A 23013-nucleotide genomic window follows, 5' to 3' on the forward strand; every position below is an offset into this window, starting at 1 on the left:
CCCATCCCCCACAGCCCCCGCCGACCCCCCACAGCCCTCCCTGCATCCCCCACAGCCCCCCGCCGACCCCCCCAGCGGGGCCTATCCCGGGCTGGCCGCGGGGGGGCGGGGCCTGCTCCTCGAACCGCCAGCAGCGAGAGAACCCAGGCGTCCGGCGCCCCCCGCGCTCATTGGCTGGGCCGGAGCCGCCAGTGATTCCCGGCCGCAGATTCGCCTCGCCCGGCCCGGCGCGGCCCGGCTCCGGGGGGCGCTGTAGGGCGCGGCCCGCCCCGGCCCGCCAGCCAGGCCCGGCCCCGCTGTCCCGCCCGGCCCGGCGCGGCCTCGCCCGGCCCGCCCGCTGTCCCGCCCGGCCGTGGCGAAAGTGCGGTTGCTAAGGGCCGCGAGGCGCTTTACCCAGCGGGGCCGCCCCGCGCCAGGAGCCGCCGGAGCCTCCATTGTTCCGGGCCCGGCCCGGCCCCGCCGCCGCCATGGCCCCGCCGCCCCCGCCCGCCGCGACCGGGCTCCGCCGCTGAGCGCGGCCTCCGGGCGGCCGGTGCGTCCCAGGCCGCTGCCCCGCGCGGGAGCCCCGGGGCGGGGACACCGGGGGGCGAGCCCGTGGGGCGGGGGGGGCACCGTGGGGCGGGGGGGGCGAGCCCGTGGGGCGGGGGGCGAGCCCGGGGCGGGGGGCGCGGGGGGGCACCGTGGGGCGGGGGACGAGCCCGGGGCGTGGGGGGCACCGTGGGGCGGGGGACGAGCCCGGGGCGTGGGGGGCACCGGGGGGCGGGGGAGTGGCGGGGGGCACCGGGGGCGAGCCCGCAGGGGATGAGGGAGGGGGCAGGGCGGGTAGTGAGAGCGCTGGGGGGCGAGGGCACGTGACAGCACCCCATGCCTGTCTCGCACCCCTCTCCCTTGCAGAGGTGACGCCATGGGGGTGGACTTTGACGTGAAGACATTCTGCCACAATCTGCGGGCAACCAAGCCCCCCTACGAGTGCCCCGTGGGCACCTGCCGCAAGATCTACAAGAGCTACAGCGGCATCGAGTACCATCTTTACCACTATGACCATGACAACCCCCCTCCACCCCAGCATACTCCCATCCGCAAACACAAGAAGAAGGGGCGCCAGGCCCGCGCCGCCAACAAGCAGTCCCCCAGCGCTTCGGAGACCTCGCAGTCACCGGGCCGTGAAGTGATGACCTACGCCCAGGCCCAGCGCATGGTGGAAGTGGACTTGCACGGACGCGTGCACCGCATCAGCATCTTTGACAACCTGGATGTAGTGTCAGAGGATGAGGAGGCTCCTGAGGAGCTGCCGGAGAATGGGAGCAACAAGGAGAACACCGAGACCCCGGCCACCACCCCTAAAGCTGGCAAGCACAAGAACAAGGAGAAGCGCAAGGATTCCAACCACCACCATCACCACAGCGCCTCTGCAGGCACCACCCCCAAGCTCCCAGAGGTGGTGTACCGGGAGCTGGAGCAGGACACCCCTGATGCACCACCTCGCCCCACTTCTTACTACAGGTACCATCTGCATGTTGGAGGGCGGGGGGACTCCCTGCTAGGTTTCATCTAAGCTGTCCCCCAGGGGCTGGGGCAGGATTGTTCCCCATATTCTATTTACTAGTACTTTGTCCAGGCGCTGTGTAGATGGTACTTGTCTGATCCTTAGAAGTTTTTAAGGTCAGGCTTGACAAAGCCCTGGCTGGGATGATTTAATTGGGGATTGGTCCTGCTTTGAGCCGGGGGTTGGACTAGATGACCTCCTGAGGTCCCTTCCAACCCTGATATTCTATGATTCTATGATCCTTCTCTGGGCCTCTCTGGTGCCTGTCTGGGGAGGCGAATCCTACAGATCCTGCTGCACTGTTGTTTCAGGCTCCAGGGACTTTTTCTTTTGCTCCCCTTTGTGGTGTTCCGTTAGCCCTGGACTGGGGTCTGTAAGCTGGAGACTCGGTTCCCACTTCTTGTCTGGCTGCCAAAACCTCTCTTGTTATCAAATCCCTTCTCACTGGTACAGTCCCATAGCAGGTGGAGGAACGGGAGCCTGATGGTTCCTGAGAGTACGTCGGCACTTCAGTAAAATACCCGTGACTGGGCCATGTCACCGGACTTGGACTGGGGGCTAGCAAATTGCAGTGTAAACGTTCAGGCTTTGGGACCCTCCCCCCTTGCAGGTCTCAGAGGCCTAGCTCCTGCCCAAGCCAAAGGTCTACACTGCAATTTTACTGTCTCACAGCCCGAGTCAGATGACCCAGGCCAGCTGCTGTGTGTTGCCGCAGTGTAGACGTACCCTGTGTCTTCCACTGTTCTGCTCCGTGTAACTGGCTGCAGAATTTGCTCCAGAATGTAAGTGTTTAAAACACAATACAAGTTTCTCCTCTTATGTGCGTGAAGAAGAGATTCCAAGTGGGACTTGATGTGGCAGCCAGCCCATGAGAATAGCTGAACTACCCCACTTGTCTGCAGACTAATGGGGACCATTTAGCTGAACTTTGCTGTTCTGTCTCTGGAATGTGAGGCCAGCGTTATTGAATTTCTGATCCCTGTACTAGAGATCTCCAAGTCCTGTGCCTCATCGGGGTGGCTGTTTGGGAGGGGGTGAGGATAATGGCGAGGTCAGTGCTGCCCTTAGCTGCTGGAATAGGAAACCAGAAGGTCAAGCCCTTCCTCCAAAAACCAAATCCCCCAATTGGGAGGGAAAGAGAGTATTCGGTCCCTTTTCATGACAAACCCAAACTGTGCTCTATGCCTTCTCTCCACAGAATTCAGCATTGTTAGGTCAAATGGCCCCGGAACACATGGGAACTTGCTTGGGGGTTTTTACCATGTTCCGTTTGATTGCCTTGTCTTCGTGAGACACCCCAAGCTTCATCAGTTGCCAAGCAGGAGCATTGTTTGGTGCAGTGTGCTTGCTGTGTTGTGCTGGCCGCACCAGCATACTGCAGTTCTGCTCAGTAACTGAGAAAAGGGGCGTGCGGCAACAACTCTCATTTCAGTGGGTTCCTTCCCCTTCCTTTTTCTTTCTGGCTCATTGCTGCTTTGTGGCCCTGGTGGTAAAATCTCCCCCTCTCGTCCCTTTGGAAGGTTAGGCTGGACTAGCTCTTGGTCCCTCCCAGTCACTCATTCCTTCTCTATGTGCCTCTCAGGTACATTGAAAAGTCAGCAGAGGAGCTGGATGAGGAGGTGGAGTATGACATGGACGAGGAAGATTATATCTGGCTGGATATCATGAATGACCGACGGAAGACAGAGGGTGTGAGTCCCATTCCCCAGGAGATCTTTGAGTACTTAATGGACCGGCTGGAGAAGGAGTCCTACTTTGAGAGTCACAACAAGGGGGACCCCAATGCCCTGGTTGATGAGGATGCAGTCTGCTGCATCTGCAATGATGGAGAGTGTCAGAACAGCAATGTCATCCTCTTCTGTGACATGTGCAACCTGGCTGTCCATCAGGAGTGCTATGGGGTGCCCTACATCCCCGAGGGCCAGTGGCTCTGCAGAAGGTGTCTCCAGTCCCCCTCCAGGGCAGTGGACTGTGCTCTGTGCCCAAACAAGGGTGGTGCTTTCAAGCAGACAGACGATGGGCGCTGGGCACATGTGGTCTGTGCCCTCTGGATCCCAGAGGTTTGCTTTGCCAACACTGTGTTCCTGGAGCCCATAGACAGCATTGAACACATCCCACCTGCCCGGTGGAAGCTGACCTGCTACATCTGCAAGCAGCGTGGCTCTGGGGCTTGCATCCAGTGCCATAAAGCCAACTGCTACACTGCCTTCCATGTCACCTGTGCCCAGCAGGCTGGACTCTACATGAAAATGGAGCCCGTCCGGGAGACGGGAGCAAACGGCACCTCCTTCAGTGTACGCAAAACTGCCTACTGTGACATCCACACGCCACCCGGCTCTGTGCGCAGGCTGCCTGCCCTCTCCCACAGCGAAGGGGAGGAGGAGGACGAGGAGGAGGAGGAGGAGGGCAAAGGCTGGAGCTCAGAGAAGGTGAAGAAGGCAAAGGCCAAATCCAGAATCAAAATGAAGAAGGCAAGGAAGATCCTGGCAGAAAAGCGAGCGGCAGCACCTGTGGTGTCAGTGCCCTGCATCCCACCCCACAGGTACAGCTCCCAGCACTCTGCCCTCTGTCCAGACAGCCCCTTCCCTCGGGGTCTTGGGCCCCCCCCAGTACGGCCCCTTGCCTTGGGGCCCTGCATCCCACCTCACAGGTATGGCTCCCAGCACTCTGCCCTCTGTCCAGACAGCCCCTTGCCTCGGGGTCCTGGGCCCCCCCCCAGTATGGCCCCTTGCCTTGGGGCCCTGCATGCCCCCCACAGGTACGGCTCCCAGCACTCTCCCCTCTGTCCAGACAGCCCCTTGCCTTGGGGTCCTGCGTCCCCTGTCCTCCCCCCAGTATGGCCCCTTGCCTCGGGGCCCTGCGTGCCCCCCACAGGTACGGCCCGCCTGTCCAGACAGTCTGTGTCCCTGTCATTAGCCCCTCCAAGCTCTGTTTATTTCGTTCCGTGTTCGCGGTGCTCGGTGGCTTTGCTGGTGGATCTGGCAAGCAGTGTGACTCCGGGGCTTGCTGCCAGTTTCCTCCGTCCAAGTTGACCTCTTCTCCTCTGTGTGGCTGGGGCAGGAGCAGGAGGGGGCTTCTCTTAGTCTAACGGCAGGAAGCAGCTGGGGGTTCCCAGGGTTCCCTTCCTGTTATGTTAACCTCAGGGACTTTGGAACAAACCATTGTAGAAGAAAGGGGGTACTGTTAATTTATCTGACTTGTATTTCTCCCCTTGGCCCTACTGCTCTTTCAGCTCTTTGTTAGGGCCAAGGCCATCCTGCTGAAGAAGTCTGTGCAGAATGGAGCTGGCTGCTGGGATACCATGTGAGGGTCCCAGGAAAGGCACTAACTTTATGCTTTCTGCTGGCTGTTAACCAGCCCCGTCTCCCAGCCTGTAGTGGTACCTGCTCTCCTCTGGAGCACAACTAGAAGTTGTGGGAGCTAGGAAACCCCCTGTGCTCCACAGACCCATAAGGTTAGCCAGGACCACAAGGGTCATCTAATCTCAGGATCTGTGGTGTCCTCATGGTGTTTCTCACCTCCTGTTAGCTGTCTCATGACCTGCAGTTTACCCTCCAAGCAGGACAGGGAGCATGCCAGTTGTACAGTGGCCTTGCTAAGTGAGCTGGGTAAGAGGATGAAGGGCTGGTAACCAGCAGAGCAGTGGGGCTTTGCAAGGAGATAGCAATTGCCAGACTGGATCAGACCCAGGGTCTATCTAATCCAGTCTTCTGTATCTGACCATGACCAGCCCCAGAAGCTTCAGAGGAAGGAGAACCCCACACTAGGGATGATCTGCCCCTCCTTGTTAGACCTTATCCTGGTCTCTAATAGTTAGAAACTGGCTTAAGCCTTGAAGTTCTTGACCTCAGTGAGATCATGTGACAGAGAGTTCCACAGACTAACTACATGTTGTGTGAATAAAGTGTTTCCTCTTATTGGGTTTGAGGTCAGAATATCATGCAGCACAGTCCTGCAGAGAAGCCTGTCTGTCCCATGCCCTTCTCGGCTGGACTGCTGCCTTGCAGGAAACTCCCCAGCCAACCCTGAGCTGGGTCTCTGGTGTTTGGCTTGTGTGGCTAGGCACCTCTTGCTGGGCTTGGCAGGGCTCACTTGGCTGATCATGTACATGCTTTCCCTCCCTCCCCAGGCTCAGTAAGATCACTAACCATTTAACCATCCTGAGGAAGAGCCAGTTCATGCGGTCTGCCATCTTCCGTTTAATTAAATGCCTCTTTGTTCTTGTGTTGTGATATGGGGAGAAGGGATGAACTAGGGCCTGGACAGTGACCATGTGAAATCCTAGCACGCTGGATGCCTGATAGGACTGAATATTTACTGAGTCTACTTCCTCCTTGGAGCACATCCTGTGGCTAGACTCCAACTCTCTCTTTCAGGCTGATAGTAGATCTCTGAGGCTGTGTTGGGTCCCTGTTGGCTGGGGGATGGATAGGCAGAAGTGGTGGGGTTTGGTTCACATGGGTGTAGACTGCTCAGAGACAGTGCTGTGGTGTATTGTGCAGGGAGAGATCTCTGTTCCTGAGCTGATGGCTTGGGGTTGTGGCCTTTTGCTGACTAGGCTGGCTCACTGCCTTTCTCCTGGTTGATTCTGGGCCTGCAGTCTCTCCTTTTGGTGATTTGACTCCTGTTTGACTCCCTGCCAGCCTGCGTGTGTGCTTGCTGCTGTCACTATGTCGCAGTGGAGCACATGGAGAAGTGATTGCTCTGACCTGGGGCCCTCCTGTTTCTGAGAAACTGTGTGTGAAAATGCTGGCTATTACTGTGCAAACTGTGGCAACAAGTATCTAACAGGGCTGCCCTCCCCTGCTCCCTCAGAAATGCATGTGGCACACGGGGAAGAATGGATCACATCTAAACAGAGTGTCTGTTAGGGGCACCTTCCACCCCTTGCCCAGCCCCCAGCTCCCCACAGACCAGAGTCAGCCAGAGGCTCCAGCTGCGGAGCTGCAGGAGTAGCCAAAGCAGGGACTCTGGGTGTCTAGAGGACTGGACTGTGCGGATTGTCTGTTTGCGCCAACCCTCCCCAGTCTCTTCACCTCAGCTTTACGCCACACTGGCCCTTCACTCTCCCCTTCTTCTCCTCTGTCCCTCTTTTCCCTTTCCTTTCCATTTAGCTGATCTCCTTCTAACACCGCCCCCCAAAAGTGATGGCCCTAGCATGCTGTTTGCTGCCACCACACTGGTCACTCAGCTGGCGTTCGACGCCTTCCCCCGCCCTGGGTCTTTCTGGTCTCGTTAGACCGTAAGCTCTTCAGGGTGGCTCTGTGCTGGACTTTGTACAGCACCTGGCTCTTGCTAGCTCCTTAGCCACTGCTGTCATGAACCTGATGGATGCCCAGGTGGGAAATAAGCACTGGGAACACATGTGCAGTACTGAGGAGAGTCAGCGCCAGGTGTCTGGCAGACTCCCATAGACTATGTGTTTGAGAACTGCTGGACTAAGATTTTCCTGTAGGCCCCCATGGCTGGGTCAACGTCCCAGGCCACATGGCTGCTGCCTGCACAGCCCTCCTCAAGCCCTGCAGCGAGCCCCACAAGAAACAGGGCCCTGAGGCTGGCCAGTGATGGCCCCTCAGCTGGTGACTGACAACAGAAACCCATGTCCCTGGAGTCCCTGGGCCCTGTCACTCAGCTGGGCCTGGTGCTAACCCTGTAGCCCCGTGATCCCCCCTTTCCTCCTCTTACGCACACGGATTGTGTGTTGGGAGCCCTCCAGGGCAGGGACCTTCGCTGTGTGTGCAGCGCCCAGCAACGGGGCCCAGACCCAGGATGTGGGCGCTACGACCGTGCACATAATAATTGTAATTTTCACAGAGGCCTGCGAAGGCCCATCCTGTCTGCGACACCCCTGTGCAGAGCTCCCAGCCCCGCCTGCCAGACTGGTGTGCAGGAGGAAGGATGATAACTGTCCCCCAGAATGCCATGGAGCACAGTCCTGCAGAGAAGCCTGTCTGTCCCATGCCCTTCTCGGCTGGACTGCTGCCTTGCAGGAAACTCCCCAGCCAACCCTGAGCTGGGTCTCTGGTGTTTGGCTTGTGTGACTAGGCCCCTCTTGCTGGGCCTGGTTTGGTAGTGGCAGGGCTCACTTGGCTGATCATGTACGTGCTTTCCCTCTCCTCCCCAGGCTCAGTAAGATCACTAACCGTTTAACCATCCCGAGGAAGAGCCAGTTCATGCAGAGACTTCACAGCTACTGGACACTGAAGAGACAGTCCCGCAATGGGGTGCCTCTGCTGCGCCGGCTGCAGACACACTTGCAGTCACAAAGGAACTGTGACCAGGTACGGGGTGGGCTCTGGGCACTGATGCCCTGTGTGCTTTGTGCATCCCAGGGCCTTGGGGCCGAAGCATTTCCTGTACGTGATGCCTGCAATTTCAGAGCCATGCCGGAGAATGGCCCGACCTGTCCTTGGGAGGAAAGGGCAGTCCCAGCTCCGCACCACAGCTGCTTCCCCTTTCTCTACTCTGTTCAGCATCCTAGACTTGCCAGGCAATGACCTTCCAAAGCTCACCGTGGGGAGGGATGCAAAGAGTGTGTCTAGCTGGCTTGGTCTCTCCTGCCCATCTCCAGCTGGCAGGGGTTGGAAAAACCTACTAGAGAGTGCTAGCCAGAGGCCAGCTGAGAGTGGGGGACCTACTAGTGAGGTCCATGGCAGTGTCCTGAGGAAAAACACAGTCCCCCATTCCTGATGCAGGGGTCCTACCAGAGTTCTGGCTCTGGGCCCTTCTTGTTCCTACCATCTGCGTCAGTCTGTCGCTAGTGGGTGCCTCTGGTTTCTGGAAAGGAGCAGGGGGTTTCTGCTCCCTGCTCACCACTTTAGAGCCTCCTGGCTCGTGGGCGTTTCTTACCCTACCTCTTCTCCGGCACCCTGGGTGCTGGGATGGGGCAGAGGTCTCCCCTACTCTGCTCCTTCTCAGGTTTGTGGGCTGCTCCCGGAGAGCAGCTCCACTGCCTGCCCCTAGCTATCCCCAGCAGAGTGAAATTCACCATTTCCCTGCTGCCCCAGCAGCGAAACTGGCCGGAGTGTTACCAGCTTTGCTCCGCTGTCCTTTAGCAGAGCTCTGAGCAGCTGACGCCAGCTTTTCTATCTGCATACTTGGCAGGCCGTGCTGCGCGGGGTCAGTGCTGGGAAGGGTCTCTCTAACCTCAGGGACGAGGAGCCTGCATTTTCAGAAGCGACTGCCCAACTGGAGACACCGCAGGGGCTTGGCACTGGCTGGAAATCAACCCATTTTTGGGTGTGCCGGGCACCCAGAATCACAAGTCACTTCTGAAAATGTAGGCAGGTTTTTTAAAATAAAGATAGGTCAGGCCCCTCCCTCTTCACGGGGGAAAGGGTGCCCGCACACTGCCACAGGGAGCTGCTTCCCTCCATCTCATGGTCTCTGATGTTCCTGCAGAGGGAGACAGAGGATAAGAATTGGGCCCTGAAGGAGCAGCTGAAATCATGGCAGCGCCTCCGCCATGACCTAGAGCGTGCGCGCCTGCTGGTGGAGCTGATACGCAAACGGGAGAAGCTCAAGAGAGAGACGGTAACCATTGTGTGTCCCTCCCGGGAGCTTGGGGGTGACCGCACAGGCCCATCCTGCAGGAGCTGTGGGGCGAGCCCATAGAGTGTGGGGAGGGAGAGGAGCGCAGGATCCCCCTGTGGGTACTGGCTGGTTCTCCTGTCTGTGCCCACACGGTGCCCTGCCCCAGCAGGGTCTGAACGGGGGTGGGGCTTTGGGAAGTGCAGGTGCAGTCCCTGCATCTCTGCTTTTCACTGGCATCGACAGGCTGAGTCAGAGCCTGTTTCTCCAGTCAGAGTACCCCGCCTGCAGCCAGCACGCGGGGAGGCTGGCCTCTTGAAGCAGCTGGGAAATGGCTCCTCTTTGCTACAAAGCGGATCTCTCTGAAGTCCAGATCTCGCCCTGTGAGCCTTGTCTGCGTCCCAAGGGCAGTAGCTGTCCTGGCTGGCTGTAGCATGGTCAAGGAGGCAAAAGGCTCAGTCCCGCCCTGTTCTTGTGTTTCAGATTAAAATCCAGCAGGTGGCGCTGGAGATGCAGCTGACCCCCTTCCTCATCCTCCTCCGCAGGACTCTCGAGCAGCTCCAGGAGAAGGATACGGGCAACATCTTCAGCGAGCCGGTCCCTCTGTCTGAGGTAACAGAAATCTACGAAGTAAGAACCCCCTCCCCCCAGATTTCTACTTCGCTCGAACTCAACCCCGTCTGCCCATGCCAAGGGCAGCAAATGGTGCTCTCCAGACAGCTAGCGGGCAGCCCGGGGCAGTTAGCTAAGTGGGGACATGGGCAGCTGAGCTGAGCACAGCTGTGACTGTAGCATCAAGCAGGGACTGGCAGAGAGATTAATGGTCCGTCTTCCTCTTGTGTGTCAACGGTCTCTCTGTGTGCACGGTGGGCCAAGCCAGGCCAGGCAAGCGGGGCTCCTTGCTTGGAAAGGCAAGGTGCAGTGGGACCCTCAGCACGCTCCCATCCGTTCCCTTGGAAGCACTCTGTCTAGGCATAGACATGAAATGAGTTTGGTCTCAGGCTTCTCCCGAGCGGGTGCAGCAGAAAACACTGTCGGAGTCTGTCAGCTCTGCCATTCTCGGCCTTGTCCTGCCAGGGGCTCGGGAGAGGGTTGCACTGTGCCTGCCTGCACCCGCTGCCCCATTCTTGCCAATTTTCTGTGTGTTTGTATGTCTTGGAGCCCTGTGTAACTGGGCTATGAAATTCCACCCCCTCCAACCCATCTGGAATTAAAGCAAGCCTCTGACATGCCCTGGGGAATTCCAGAGCCGGGGCCGGATTCCTGCTTGCCACCGGCTGGAGGAGAGGGCTAGGGCTGTGCGGTGTGCAATGGCACCTCTGAAATACCTCTAATTGTATTACTCCCAGCATTGGGTTGGGCTGCAGCATGCAGGGCCGCTTGTCTAGCCCCAGTCTGGTCATGCCGGGGTATTGCCGTTCCCTGTGTCTACACAGAGCGGGCAGTGTTTGCAGGGTATGCAACGCCATTTGGGGCAAAGCACCAGGACTGGATTCTTCTAACAGCTGTTTTCTTGGAGCAGGTAGTTCTGAGGTATGACTTCCAGGCTCAGATCTGACTGTTCTCCCTGTGCAGGTCCCAGACTATCTAGATCACATCAAGAAGCCAATGGATTTCTATACCATGAAGCAGAACCTGGAGGCCTATCGTTACCTGAACTTTGATGACTTTGAGGAAGATTTCAACCTGATTGTCAGCAATTGCTTGAAATACAATGCCAAGGACACAATCTTTTACCGTGCAGCTGTCCGGCTGCGAGAGCAGGGGGGAGCTGTGCTGCGCCAGGCTCGCCGGCAAGCGGAGAAGATGGGCATTGATTTTGAGACAGGCATGCACTTTCCACACTGCATCCCTGTGGACGAAGCGCTGCACCGAGAAACGGAGGAGGGTGGGTACTGACACCCCGTCCGAGGGTGCAAAGGCTGCATGCAGGAGGGTCACCCGTGGAAGTCACAGCTGAGAATTTCTGTTAGATCATTGGAGGCCAGGGCAAGATTGTCCCCCCTCCTCAGCGCATAATCTAGTGCCCCCATCCTCCCCCCGCAGTCTCTGCCACATCCTCTTATGTCTCCTAGCCAGCCCACATGCCCTTTCCCCAAAGAGACAGGGCCAGTCCCAGGTCAGTTCTGGACCCCAAGGGTCAGGTGCATTTTGCTGGTTGGCAGCTGTGACACGCTTGCCCAGATGGAGACGGGCTTCCTGGCTTGCCCCATGGTGCTGTTGGTGCGCAGGGTCAGCCTGCAACAAGAGAATCTGGTTTTTGTGGTCTTGTGCTAAGGATTCGAGGGTGACGTCGTGCATATTGTGCCATGCAGGGGCCTCTGGCAAGCTGCTGTTGTGTGCCTCCGAGCCAGACTCTTCCCTTCAGTCACTGCTCCCCTCTCAGCTCCCTCCAGCAGAGCAGTGAGGGTGCAGAATGGAGGGCACTGCCCTTATCAGGGCCATCCCCACGCCCCTGCACAGGGCCGGCCTTAGGGAACATGGCACCCTGGGTGAACTTGCATTTTGGTGACCCTGGTCCCTGTGGGTCCCCCCCATTGCCCTTGGCCCCCATGGGCTCCCCACCCTCCCTTCACCCCAACCCCTGCACTGTGTTCCCTTCATCCCAACCCCTGGCCCCTCCTGTGCCCCTAATCCCTGCACTGTGCCCCCTTGACCCCAACCCCTGCACTCCCCTCCTGAACCCCTAGCCCCTGCACTGTGCCCTCTTCACCTCAACCTCTGCCCCCCTCCTGTGCCCCTAGCCTCTGCATCCCCCTTCTGCCCCCACATGGGAAAACTGATCTGGATGCAGTGACAGGAGCTGTGTGGGGGGAGCAAGGAGCGACATCCGGGCTCCCTGCATCCAGGTCACTTTCCCTGCAGGCTGTGTAAGGAAAGGGCAAAAGAGCAGCAGCTCCTGATATCAGGACTGTGCTGTGAGGTGTATGTGTTGAGGGGAGTGTGTGAAAGACCATGTGTGTGCTGATTGCATGGCGAGCACGCTATCTCTTTAAGAAAGCACTCAGGGTCAGGTGCCTGAAGGTCTGTTCAGACCCAAGCAGCTGCTACTGGGACCCATAGAGGCAGCAGATCACACCGATTCCCCCGTCCCATCATCCCAGGTCAGTAGAGACCAGGTACACAGGTGTGGGGAGGGGGAACACCCTGATATCAGTCCCCCGCACACAGCAGACAGGAGGATATGCCCAGTCCAGAGTGACCAGGAGCTCTGGGGAGGAATGGGAGGGGGGGACAGGAGCAGTGGGGCCTGGGGGAGGATGGTCACCCCGGCTCTGGAGGAGTTCTCTAGCTCAGCTTTTCGTCCAGCTGCCCCCTGAAGCTCGGGTCCCTCCCCCCCTCTCCAGAGCTGCTTCACCTTCCTGTCTGCTGCCTCTGTTAGCCCAGCTAGCTCTCAGCAGGTCAGGTAGGAATTGGGCAAACCCTGCACGGCACCCCCTTTGGTGGGCCGCCCTGGGCCACCGCCTGGACCACCCACCCGCAGGGCTGGCCCTGTCCCTGCAGTCTGGGCTGCTGGAGGAATTGAGGGGCCTGGAGCTGAGCACAGGGCCCAGGAAGTGGGGTCTCCCCAGAGCTGGGGGTGGTGGGGGGGGAACGACCCTTCTCTCCCTGTTCCAGGACACCCCCGAATGAATTGATTCTTGTGCTGCTTTATCCAGTTGCAAACCCCTGTCTTATTCTTGCCAGTCCCTTGGCCCATTCAGCATGATGTGGATTATTCTCTGTGCATTTCTGAGGCTAAGCCTGTTCGGCTCCTCCATTCCCAAGGAGCTCATCTCTTGGGCCCCTTCAGGTGACTGTTCAGTGCCCGTGGGTTAATCCCCTCTGGATTGCCATGTCCCCTGTCCAGGAGGAAGGGAATTCCAAAGACCTACCTGGCTTCTCTCACCTATCTGCCCCTCTTTGTGCCCACAGAGGAGGTGCGGCTGTTGCTGTCAGAGAACCAGAAACACCTGCCCTTGGAGGAGCAGCTTAAGATCTTGCTGGAGCACTTGGATGAGGTCAATGCTGGGAAGCAGAGCATCGGGCGCTCCCGCCGTGCCAAGATGATCAAGAAGGAGATCACAGTCCTGCGCCGGAAGTTGGCTCACCCACGGGATGTGCTGGACAGACATGGCCCCTCCGCCAGGGGGATTCTGCAGGCCCACCACCCCTGTGAGAAGGACATGCAGACCGACAGCGCTGCAGAGGAGAGCAGCAGCCAGGAAACTGGCAAAGGTACTGGCTGGGAGGTGGTATTGACGCTCTGGCACAGCACATTATGCCCAGGGGCTTGGCGTAACCCCACATCTGGGCAGGGCATGAGAAGGGTGGAGGATGCAGAATCAGCAGCCATGGACCTTCCCTCCCAGAGCAGAGGCTGGGGTGGGGGAGGTCCTGCTCCTTCCTTGGTTCCTCATTAGTGTCCCTGAAGATGGCTGGGAGCTCCTCCTTGCAGCGGGGCCCCTCCCAAGGGGATTGGGAACCAACTAGAGATGCTGTTTTTCCCAGTTTTCTGGGAGGGAAAGATCATAGAATCATAGAATATCAGGGTTGGAAGGGACCTCAGGAGGTCATCTAGTCCAACCCCCTGCTCAAAGCAGGGCCAATCCCCAACTAAATCATCCCAGCCAGGGCTTTGTCAAGCCTGACCTTAAAAACTTCTAAGGAAGGAGATTCCACCACCTCCCTAGGTAACGCATTCCAGTGTTTCACCACCTTCCTAGTGAAAAAGTTTTTCCTAATATCCAACCTAAACCTCCCCCACTGCAACTTGAGACCATTACTCCTTGTCCTGTCATCAGCTACCACTGAGAACAGCTAGATCCATCCTCTTTGGAACCCCCTTTCAGGTAGTTGAAAGCAGCTATCAAATCCCCCCTCCTTCTTCTCTTCTGAAGACTAAACATCCCCAGTTCCCTCAGCCTCTCCTCATAAGTCATGTGTTCCAGTCCCCTAATCATTTTTGTTGCCCTCCGCTGGACGCTTTCCAATTTTTCCACATCCTTCTTGTAGTATGGGGCCCAAAATTGGACACGGTACTCCAGACGAGGCCTCACCGATGTCGAATAGAGGGGAACGATCACGTCCCTCGATCTGCTGGCAATGCCCCTAGTTATACAGCCCAAAATGTCATTGGCCTTCTTGGCAACAAGGGCACACTGTTGACTCATATCCAGCTTCTCGTCCACTGTCACCCCTAGGTCCTTTTCTGCAGAACTGCTGCCTAGCCATTCGGTCCCTAGTCTGTAGCGGTGCATGGGATTCTTCCATCCTGAGTGCAGGACTCTGCACTTGTCCTTGTTGAACTTCATCAGATTTCCTTTAGCCCAATCCTCTAATTTGTCTAGGTCCCTCTGTATCCTATCCCTCCCCTCCAGCGTATCTACCTCTCCTCCCAGTTTAATGTCATCTGCAAACTTGCTGAGGGTGCAATCCACACCATCCTCCAGATCATTAATGAAGATATTGAACAAAACCGGCCCAAGGACCGACCCTTGGGGCACTCCGCTTGATACCGGCTGCCAACTAGACATGGAGCCATTGATCACTACCCGTTGCTCCACCTGGCGCCTGTCCTGTAGGCTGATGGAACCCTTTGGCCAGTTCCCTGCAGTGACCCAACTTGCCTGGGTTAACTGCGAGGAGAGCCCAGACGAGGATAGGGCAGGAGCTCAGGTAGGGGCAGGACCCCTGCGGAGGAGAGCCTGGATGGGGGCAGGGCACTGGATGGGGATCGGGCTGGGTCCCTGGGGAGGAGAGGCCGGATGGGGGCAGGGGGCCTGCTGGGAGGAGTGGGCTGAACCAGCTGGGCTAACTGGGAGGTGAGCCCAGATGGGGGCAGAGTGGGAGCCCGGGTGGGGCCGGGAGAGCCTGGATGGGGCAGGGGGAAGCCCAAGTGGGGGTTGGGCTCTGGATGGGGGTCCGGCTGGGCCCCTGGGGAGGAGAGGCTGGATGGGGACAGGGCAGGAGCCCGGGTGGGGGAGGGGCCGGGAGAGCCCAGGGTGGGGTGAAGTCGGGTGGCGGGGGCACTAGAGCTGGAGGGGATGGGGACCTGCTGGGAGGAGTGAGCTGACCTGGCTGGGCTAACTGGGAGGAGAGCCCAGATGGGGGCAGGGCAGGAGCCCAGGTGGTGGTGGGGCCAGGAGAGCCTGTATGGGGGCAGGGGGAAGCCTAGGTGGGGGTGGGGCTCTGGATGGGGGTCGGGCTGGGCCCTTGAGGAGGAGAGGCGGGGTGTGGGCGGGGACAGGAACCTGCTGAGAGGAGTGGGCTGACCCGGCTGGGCTAACTGGGAGGGGAGGTGGAGCAAACCAAGACAAGGGCTCCTTTGACATGTTGAGAAGTGAGACGGGAAAGCCCCACAGGCAGCAGGAGCTGAAATTTGGACAGTCGTGGCCAAGGCATGATGCTTAGAACGGCCATCTCTAGGATCCCTGCTCAGGATCCATGGGGCCTTGGCCACGCTGCCCAGCTAGGTCCAAAGCCGTGCTGTCAGCAACAGAGATCGCTCTCCGGCAGCCTGGGCAGCTTTTCCTCTCCTGGGCTGGCAGTGCATCTCTGCTCTCGCTGGCCTGTTCTTTGCCTCTCCTTGGGGTGGCTGCTCCTGAGGCTGTCCCTTTGCACCCAGTTTGTCCCCAAGCGGGTTTCTTCACTTGGGGCCTTCACCTGGGCACTGGGCCCCTTTGACCTGTATTGTGTCACTAGACGGTGTCACGGAGTGTGGGGGAGTCCAGGCCCTGCACCCCTCTTCCTGGGATTCACTGAGACTCTCAGCCAGCCAGTAAAACAGAAGGTTTATTGGACAACAGGAACACAGTCCAAACCAGAGCTTGTGGGTACAACCAGGACCCCTCAGTCAAGTCCTTCTGGGGGAGCAGGGAGCTTAGACCCCAGCCCTGGGGTTCCCTGCGTTCCTCCACCCAGCCCCAAACTGAAACTAAACAACCCCCCCCCCCAGCAGGCTCTCTCCTGCAGCCTGTCTTCACATTCCTGGGCAGAGGTGTTACCTCCCCTTCCTCCTCCCGGCTCAGGTGACAGGCTCTCAGGTCTCCAATCCCCAGGGCACATTCCCAGGTCAACACTCCCCTCTCCCTGCTGAATCTGACAACGGTCAATCTCTGGTCACATGCTTCAGGCTCTTTGGGGGCAGGGGATGTCTCGCTTACCCTTTGCAGGATCTGGTTTAAACTGTCTTTGGAGCCTGTCCTGTTTTAACCGGGTAGATTGCCTTGATGCTCTCTGCTGCACATCTGTAGATGTTTTCCCTCTACTTCCCTCTCTGAGTGTCTGGTCCCAGAGCCAGGTCTGACTTTCCTCTTTTCCTGCTTTCCTCCTTCTCACTTCCCAGTTCTTCTGTTATCTGATCCCCTACCTTCTTCCCCAGCTCCACCCACTCCAGCTTCTGCATCCTCCTCCTTCCACTACAGCTCTTTCCAACTGCCTCTTCGGGTGAGTCCCGAGCCCCCTCCCAGCTCGTGCCCCCCTCCTTGGCCGGCCCGCCCCAGGGCAGCATTCTGTGCTGCTGTTTGCAGGGGCTAGTGCCAGGGCAGGGTTACCACACCTCACATATTGGCACTCCTTAGCAGGGCCATGCGTGAGCGTGACCCAGGAAGGTCAGGAAAGCTGGGATCAATAGCTTTGGCAGGCATGACCTGTCCTGTTCGTCTCAGATGGAACAGCTGCCAACTCCAGAGTGTAGAGTTGGGCATTTTCCAATCCAGGATTCCCTTTTTGCTGCACCAGGTGCCCAGCATTTCATTTCCTGTCTCCTGGCTGTGCCAGGACCTGCCTGCAGCTGCCACTTGTTTGGCAGCTTTCCCCCAAGAGGCAGTTAATTGGCTGACAGGGCATGCTCCCTGCGTTGTGCCTTGGAGCCAGGCTGCAGAGGACGGAGTCAGAGGTGGATGGGAGCCAGCAGTGTTGGCTGGTCAGCTAGGCTTCCTGGAGGACAATGCAGCAACCAAGAGCTAGGGGCTGAGCCACTGACCAGCTACAAGCTCCCCCTTCCCTGGTGCACACGAGGAAGGAGGCTTTGGGCCTGGCTGCCTTGAGAGCATGGCAGAAATTCCATCCTTCAAACCAGTCCCTTTCAGAAATAACCACAGGCCATGAATTGACTGTGGGCATGGGGCCCAGTGGGAGTCCGGGCCCCTGGGGGGCTGCACGACTTTCCTGCTGCAGGCTTGCTGGGCCTTTAGCACAAGGAAGTGCAAGCTTTTTCACAAGCACTTCAGATGTCAGTAGCTTTTCAGGGGTGCAGCAGGGCTGGGCAGCTCCCAGCTGGAGCCTGAGGAATTCGGGAGATGCTGTTGCTGCTCATCTTGCTTCCTTTCGTTGAATTTGGCGTCTCTGAACATGAGGGAGTGGCTGCACCTGCTAGGGTGGAGTCTTCTCCAGAGATCCCCTCCGGTGAGGAGTCTCGGCAACTCCACTAACTGCCCCGGTTTGGTGATGTGAGGGCAGTGGTGGCAAGGCCCAGGAGCAAGGCTCCCGCAGGATGGGACAAGGCATGGGACTTTCCCTTCCTTATGAAGCTCTGCTGCTGATCGGAAGCCTCTTGTGCTAGCTCTGGGCTCCCCACAGCTCTCCCCTCGTGCTTGTGCACACTGCTGCCCGAGGGCCTCACCGGAGGCGGTGGGAGCTGTGGGGGCAGATCTCCAGAGCTCCCTTGGGGAGCTGGGAGTGGGGCAGGGTGGTGGAGCCTGCTGCCCAGCTTCTGAACATGCTTTCTCTCATCCTCTCTCTTCTTCCTCATCTTCCAGGTCTGGGCCCCAACTCTTCCTCCACCCCAGCGCATGAGGTCGGCCGGAGGACTTCTGTGCTCTTCTCCAAAAAGAACCCCAAAACCGCAGGGCCCCCAAAACGCCCCGGACGCCCACCCAAGAACCGAGACAGTCAGCTAGCTGCAGGGCATGGGAGTAGCCCAGTAGGTCCCCCCCAGCTTCCAGTAATGGAGGGGTCGCAGCGCCAGCGGAAAAGAGGGAGGAGCCCACGGCCAAGTTCCAGCTCAGAGAGTGACAGCGATAAATCCACCGAAGAGCCTCCCCTTGGTGAGTGTGGCTGCGGCAGCAGCGTGGGTCGGCGGGGGCTGTGCTGGATCCGTGTGTGTGACTTACGCTGTCCCTCACCTGGCTCTGCTGCAGACCTGTCAGCCAATGGCTTCAGTGGCGGGAGCCAGCCGGTTAAAAAGAGCTTCCTGGTTTACCGGAACGACTGCAGCCTTCCGCGGAGCAGCTCTGACTCGGAGTCCAGCAGCAGTAGCAGCAGCAGCGCTGCCTCGGACCGCACCAGGTACCGCGCCGGCGGCTCTGCTCCGGCTGGCCCCGGCACTAGGCCAGCCAGGGGCTCCGTCCCAGCGGCTGTGCCAGGAGTGGGGCCGTCAGCCTGCTCGTAAAGCCCCTGAGCAGTGACCCTTTCAAGGCTGCAGCACCCGCCACCGCTGCCCCTTCCTGTCACATGCAGCGCCCAAAGCCACGCCTGCCGAGGGGCAGAAGGCCCAGACGCTGAGACTCGTTGGGCCTGGCAAACTATAAGTCTGCCAGCGCTCAGCCCTGCCCTGCCCTGCGGGTAGCTGTCAAACAGCCCTCTTGGTGAGGCCACGGCCGGAGAGCCCGAACCAGAGACCTGCACAGAGGCTGCTCCCGCACGTGTGTCTGCTGGAGGCCAGCATGGACGGGGTGGATTGTGCCAGTTCCTTCCTCTCTGTGGATAGAGGGACCCCAGGCCTGCCCTGGAGTGAAGACCCAGGCTAAGTGGGGGGGGCCCATGCCATCTGGGGGAACCCTTCTCACTTAACCACTGACTCCCCCTTTCAAAGGCACCTGGAGAGCCCCATATCTCAGGACACTATTGCGGGCAGTTCTTCTGCCGAGCGCTGTGGGCTCTATTCCTGAGGGCACTAGCTGGCCTCCTCCCCAAAGCGTGGGTGTCCTAAGGTCCCTTCCCACCACACAAACACGCACGCACGCAGTGCCTGGAAGGGTAATGTGGCGCCTAGTAACAGGACTGCTCCCCTGCCTTCCCACAGCACGACGCCCTCGAAGCAGGGCAGAGGGAAGCCCTCCTTCTCCCGTGTGAACTTCCCAGAGGACAGCAGTGAGGATACTTCTGGAACGGAAAACGAGTCGTACTCTGTTGGTGCTGGGCGAGGGGTGGGTCACAGCAGTGAGTATCTTGGGCCTCGGCCAGCAGCCTTCAGCTCCTGTCACTGTCTGGAAGCATCGGTGCTAATTCTTCCCCCCTTTTCTTTGGCGCAGTGGTGCGGAAGAGCATTGGGCGTGGAGCCGGGTGGTTGTCGGAAGATGAAGACTCCTCTCTGGATGCCTTGGACCTGGTGTGGGCTAAGTGCCGGGGGTACCCATCGTACCCAGCACTGGTGGGTACAGCAGGCTGCGTGTCCTCGTCTCTCCTTTTGCTCCCCCTGCAGGATCCGGGGCCTGGCAGAACCTTTGCCTGGCTCATAGTGAGGAACTGGATGGACTCTCTGTGGCCAACGAGCTGACACTCTTACTGGATGGGCCAGAACCCTGGGAATCCCCTCCCTTTGCACCCAAATGATCTGCACCCCATGTCACTGCCATCCTTGGGCCAGTCCGGCTGGAGGCTTGCTGCTCTTGTGCCAATAGTAGGCTAGTCTCCCTGAGCCCTGTGACTAGTGGGGGAATTAAGGGGCTTGCTGTTTCCCATAACAATTAGGGCTAAAGCACATCTGCCATTTGCTCCAGTGTGCAAATCCTGTGGGGTACCCCTGTTCTTGGGTCTTATACTGAGATCTGGGGGTGGCCTCAGGTCTCCTCTGCCCCCGGCCTCCCAGAGAGAACACTTATGCATGGTCTTCACTAGGGGCATGGAACGGCTTCCGTATGAGGAGAGAGCAAGAAGACGGGGGCTGTTCAGCTGGGAAATGAGAGGACTGGGGGGATGGGAGAGAGGCCTGTAAAATCGTGACTGGTGGGGCGGGTGAACAGGGAAGCAGCATTTGCCCCTTCACATAACATGGTTAGGCAGGAGTACTTCTCGCGTGGCACGCGTTGCCAGGGGATGTGAAGAAAAGTATGACTGGGCTCAAAAAAAGAACGATACAAGTTCATGGGGGACAGCCCAGCAACGGCTGTTAGCTAGGGTGGGCAGGGACACAAGCCCGGGCTGTGGGTGTCCCTAAACTTCTGACTGCCAGAAGCTGGGCGTGGGCGACGGGATGGATCATTCGATAACTGCCCCGTTCTGTTCATTCCCTCTACAGCACCTGGCCACTGCCAGAGCCAGGACACTGGGCTAGCTGGACCATTGGTCTGACCCAGCACAGTCCTACTGATGATCATATGTGAATCCCTTTAGAGTGTGGCCTGCTGGCTGGCTCCCTCGGCTAGTGATCCTGGCCCCAGCTGTTCCTCAGTTCTTAACTAGTCCTGCTTTAGTCAGCCCCAGTGGTGGGTCTCAGTGCAGGCATCACTGGGTGGCGCTCTCTGGCCTGTGTTATGCAGGTGCTCAGATTATAAAGTTCCTTCTGGCCTTAAAATCTAGCAATCAAACCTCAGAGGGAGGTTCTCCAGCCTGAGCTCTGAGCGTGGAAATACCCCTGTCCCTGCAGATCTGGTCCCCAAGGTGACGGGAGGCTGAGCTGCGGGCTCTAGGGTCTCCAATACGGCTTCACTTGTGAGTCCAGTGGTAGGCGCAGCCCCTGGAGAGCTGGAGGCTCTTCTTCCCTGAGGCTCTCAAGACAATTGGTTTGTTAGTATTGGGGCATTGCCTTGGAGCCCCAGTTACAGACCAGGCCTGTGCTGTGCTAGGTGCTGTATGCACAGAGCCTGCCCCAGTCAGCTCGCAGTCTAAACCGAAGAGCAGAGACGACAGAAGGAAACAATGAGTCTGTTGGTCAGCATGGCAGGCAGTGCTCTCGGCACACCAGCTGCCTAGCTGCTGTCTTGTCAGTGATGCCAGAGGCCCATCGCGGAAGGCAAGGAATTGCAAACACAGGCATGAGCTAAGGCTGTTTCTGAAGTGGGGATGTGAGCTGGAGAGAGCCCCTGTGACTTAGCCTGAACTGGTTGTGGTGTTGCCTCTTTGCACACACCTGCAGCCCCTTTGCTTCGGGTTGTCACGGTGACCGACATGGCGCTCAGGGAGCTGGTGTCAGCCAGCCGCTTTCCAGTGCAATCACTGACACGGGGCCTTTGGGTCCTAAGCACAAGACTTAAGAGTGAACTGTTCAAACCAAGTCCTGCTGGGTGGGGTTCCAAGGGATACTGCTGCCAAGAGCTGAGCCGGGGGGAGGGAGCGGGGGTGCAAGAGCGGATTATTAGGGGCCGGGCAACACTTTGCTTGTTCCAATCCTGATTCTGTCTTTATACCCCCCAGGAAAGGCTTTCCTCAGTGTCTTAGTGGGGCTGGTGAGGGCTTCTATGCTCCCCCTCCTGCCCCTTCCCTGGGATCTCACCTTTGTCTCCCTGCTGGTTTGGCAGATCATTGATCCGAAGATGCCACGGGAGGGTATGTTCCATCATGGCGTCCCCATTCCAGTGCCTCCCTTGGAGGTGCTGAAGCTGGGAGAGCAGATGACTCAGGAAGCACGAGAGCATCTCTACCTCGTCCTCTTCTTTGACAACAAGCGCACCTGGTAAGGGCCGGGCCAGGGCTTTCTCCTGATGTGTGCCAGCTCTGTGCCCCCCAGCAAGACAGAGCATGGCCTGCTGGGGGTGGTGGTGAGGGCAAGTCAGTGAACTCCACCAGGGAGGGGGTGGGGTATGCAGATGATGGGAAGCCTCAAATGAGGTGTGATGTCCTTTCCTCCAGGCAGTGGCTGCCCCGGACCAAGCTTGTGCCACTGGGTGTGAACCAGGACCTGGATAAGGAGAAGATGCTGGAGGGCCGCAAGTCAAACATCCGCAAGTCTGTGCAGATCGCCTACCACCGTGCCATGCAGCATCGCAACAAGGTGCAAGGCGAACAGAGCAGTGACTCCAGCGAGAGCGACTGACACCAGCTGCTCCCTCGTTGATCCACTGGCTCTGCTCATGGCTTCTCAGTCTCAGGGCAAACAGGGCTCTCAGTCCTGGGCACTTAGTGCAGCTGGTCTGCACAGGAGCAGGGGCTTGCCCTAGTCACTGGGACAGAGAGCGTGCTCCTGAAAGCAGCTGTGGCTGAGCACCTGGCGCTTGCAGCGCAGGAGTGAGTGTGTTAGAGCGGAAGCAGGCAGAGCTGTAGCCTGCTGCAGAAGGCAGGGCCCAGCAGTGCCCTCTGTATCCTCCCTCTTTTCCAGCTGGCGCTGCTAGAGCCTCCCCTCCTACTGTGCTGCCCTGCCGGGCCCTGCTCGGTCTCGAATTTCACATTCCCAGGGGCGAGGCCCGGCTGCCTGGGGCTGGTGCCTCGCTCACTGAGCACACCTCCAGTGGGTGAAGTTCCCATGCCCGCAGGGGCACTGTAAATACTGTACAGGATGGAGAATTTAAATTATTCTCATTTGTAGCCCGTTTCAGTGTCTTGGGGGAAGCATTTTGGTACTAAACAGCGCTTCCTATCCGGGCCCTTCCCGCCTGCGTGGCCCGGGCCGTCTCTTTGTAACCTTCTTACTCGCACACTTTGATACGGGAGCTCTTGGGATCGGCTGCGCCCTGCCCGCCCCCACTGGACTCGCGTCTCCTCCCCGCCGCGGTCGGACGCTCGTTTGTATTTATTTGGAAGGAAGAAAATCTATTGATTCTTAGAAAATAAACCGTCTCTGGGGACCCCGGCGTGGGCCTGGTGCTGCGGGCGGGGGGGCGTGGTCCGCCCAGGGGTCCCTGGGGCGGGGCCTGGGCAGTGCCAAGGGGCGGGGCTTAGGTAGGGCACGTCCCTGGGGGCTGGGCCTGGGCAGTGCCAAGGGGCGGGGCTTAGGTAGGGCACGTCCCTGGGGCGGGGCCTGGGCAGTGCCAAGGGGCGGGGCTTAGGTAGGGCACGTCCCTGGGGCGGGGCCTGGGCAG

The 23013-nt window shown here is 58.8% G+C and overlaps 1 protein-coding gene across 2 annotated transcripts; it reads left to right on the top strand.

Annotated features, from left to right (window-relative positions):
• The first annotated feature begins 406 nt into the window (after window positions 1-406).
• On the top strand, window positions 407-22779 carry BRPF1 (bromodomain and PHD finger containing 1). 2 transcript variants are annotated; one of them, XM_084634914.1, is made up of 14 exons: window positions 407-532; window positions 895-1503; window positions 3129-4088; window positions 7671-7827; window positions 8948-9079; window positions 9560-9706; window positions 10652-10964; window positions 12992-13294; window positions 17818-18105; window positions 18199-18346; window positions 19083-19219; window positions 19312-19430; window positions 21517-21671; window positions 21848-22779. In XM_084634914.1, the coding sequence occupies exons 2-14, from the start codon at window positions 905-907 to the stop codon at window positions 22029-22031; spliced, it is 3642 nt and encodes a 1213-aa protein (XP_084491040.1). In that variant the 5' UTR covers window positions 407-532; window positions 895-904; the 3' UTR covers window positions 22032-22779. The 2 variants fall into 2 exon arrangements, with proteins under 2 accessions (XP_084491040.1, XP_084491041.1); XM_084634915.1 differs by having other exon boundaries at window positions 9560-9688.
• Window positions 22780-23013: the final 234 nt, after the last annotated feature.

The sequence above is a fragment of the Lepidochelys olivacea genome (assembly GCF_965140295.1).
Source record: "Lepidochelys olivacea isolate rLepOli2 genome assembly, chromosome: 7".
Classification (NCBI taxonomy): Eukaryota; Metazoa; Chordata; order Testudines; family Cheloniidae; genus Lepidochelys; species Lepidochelys olivacea.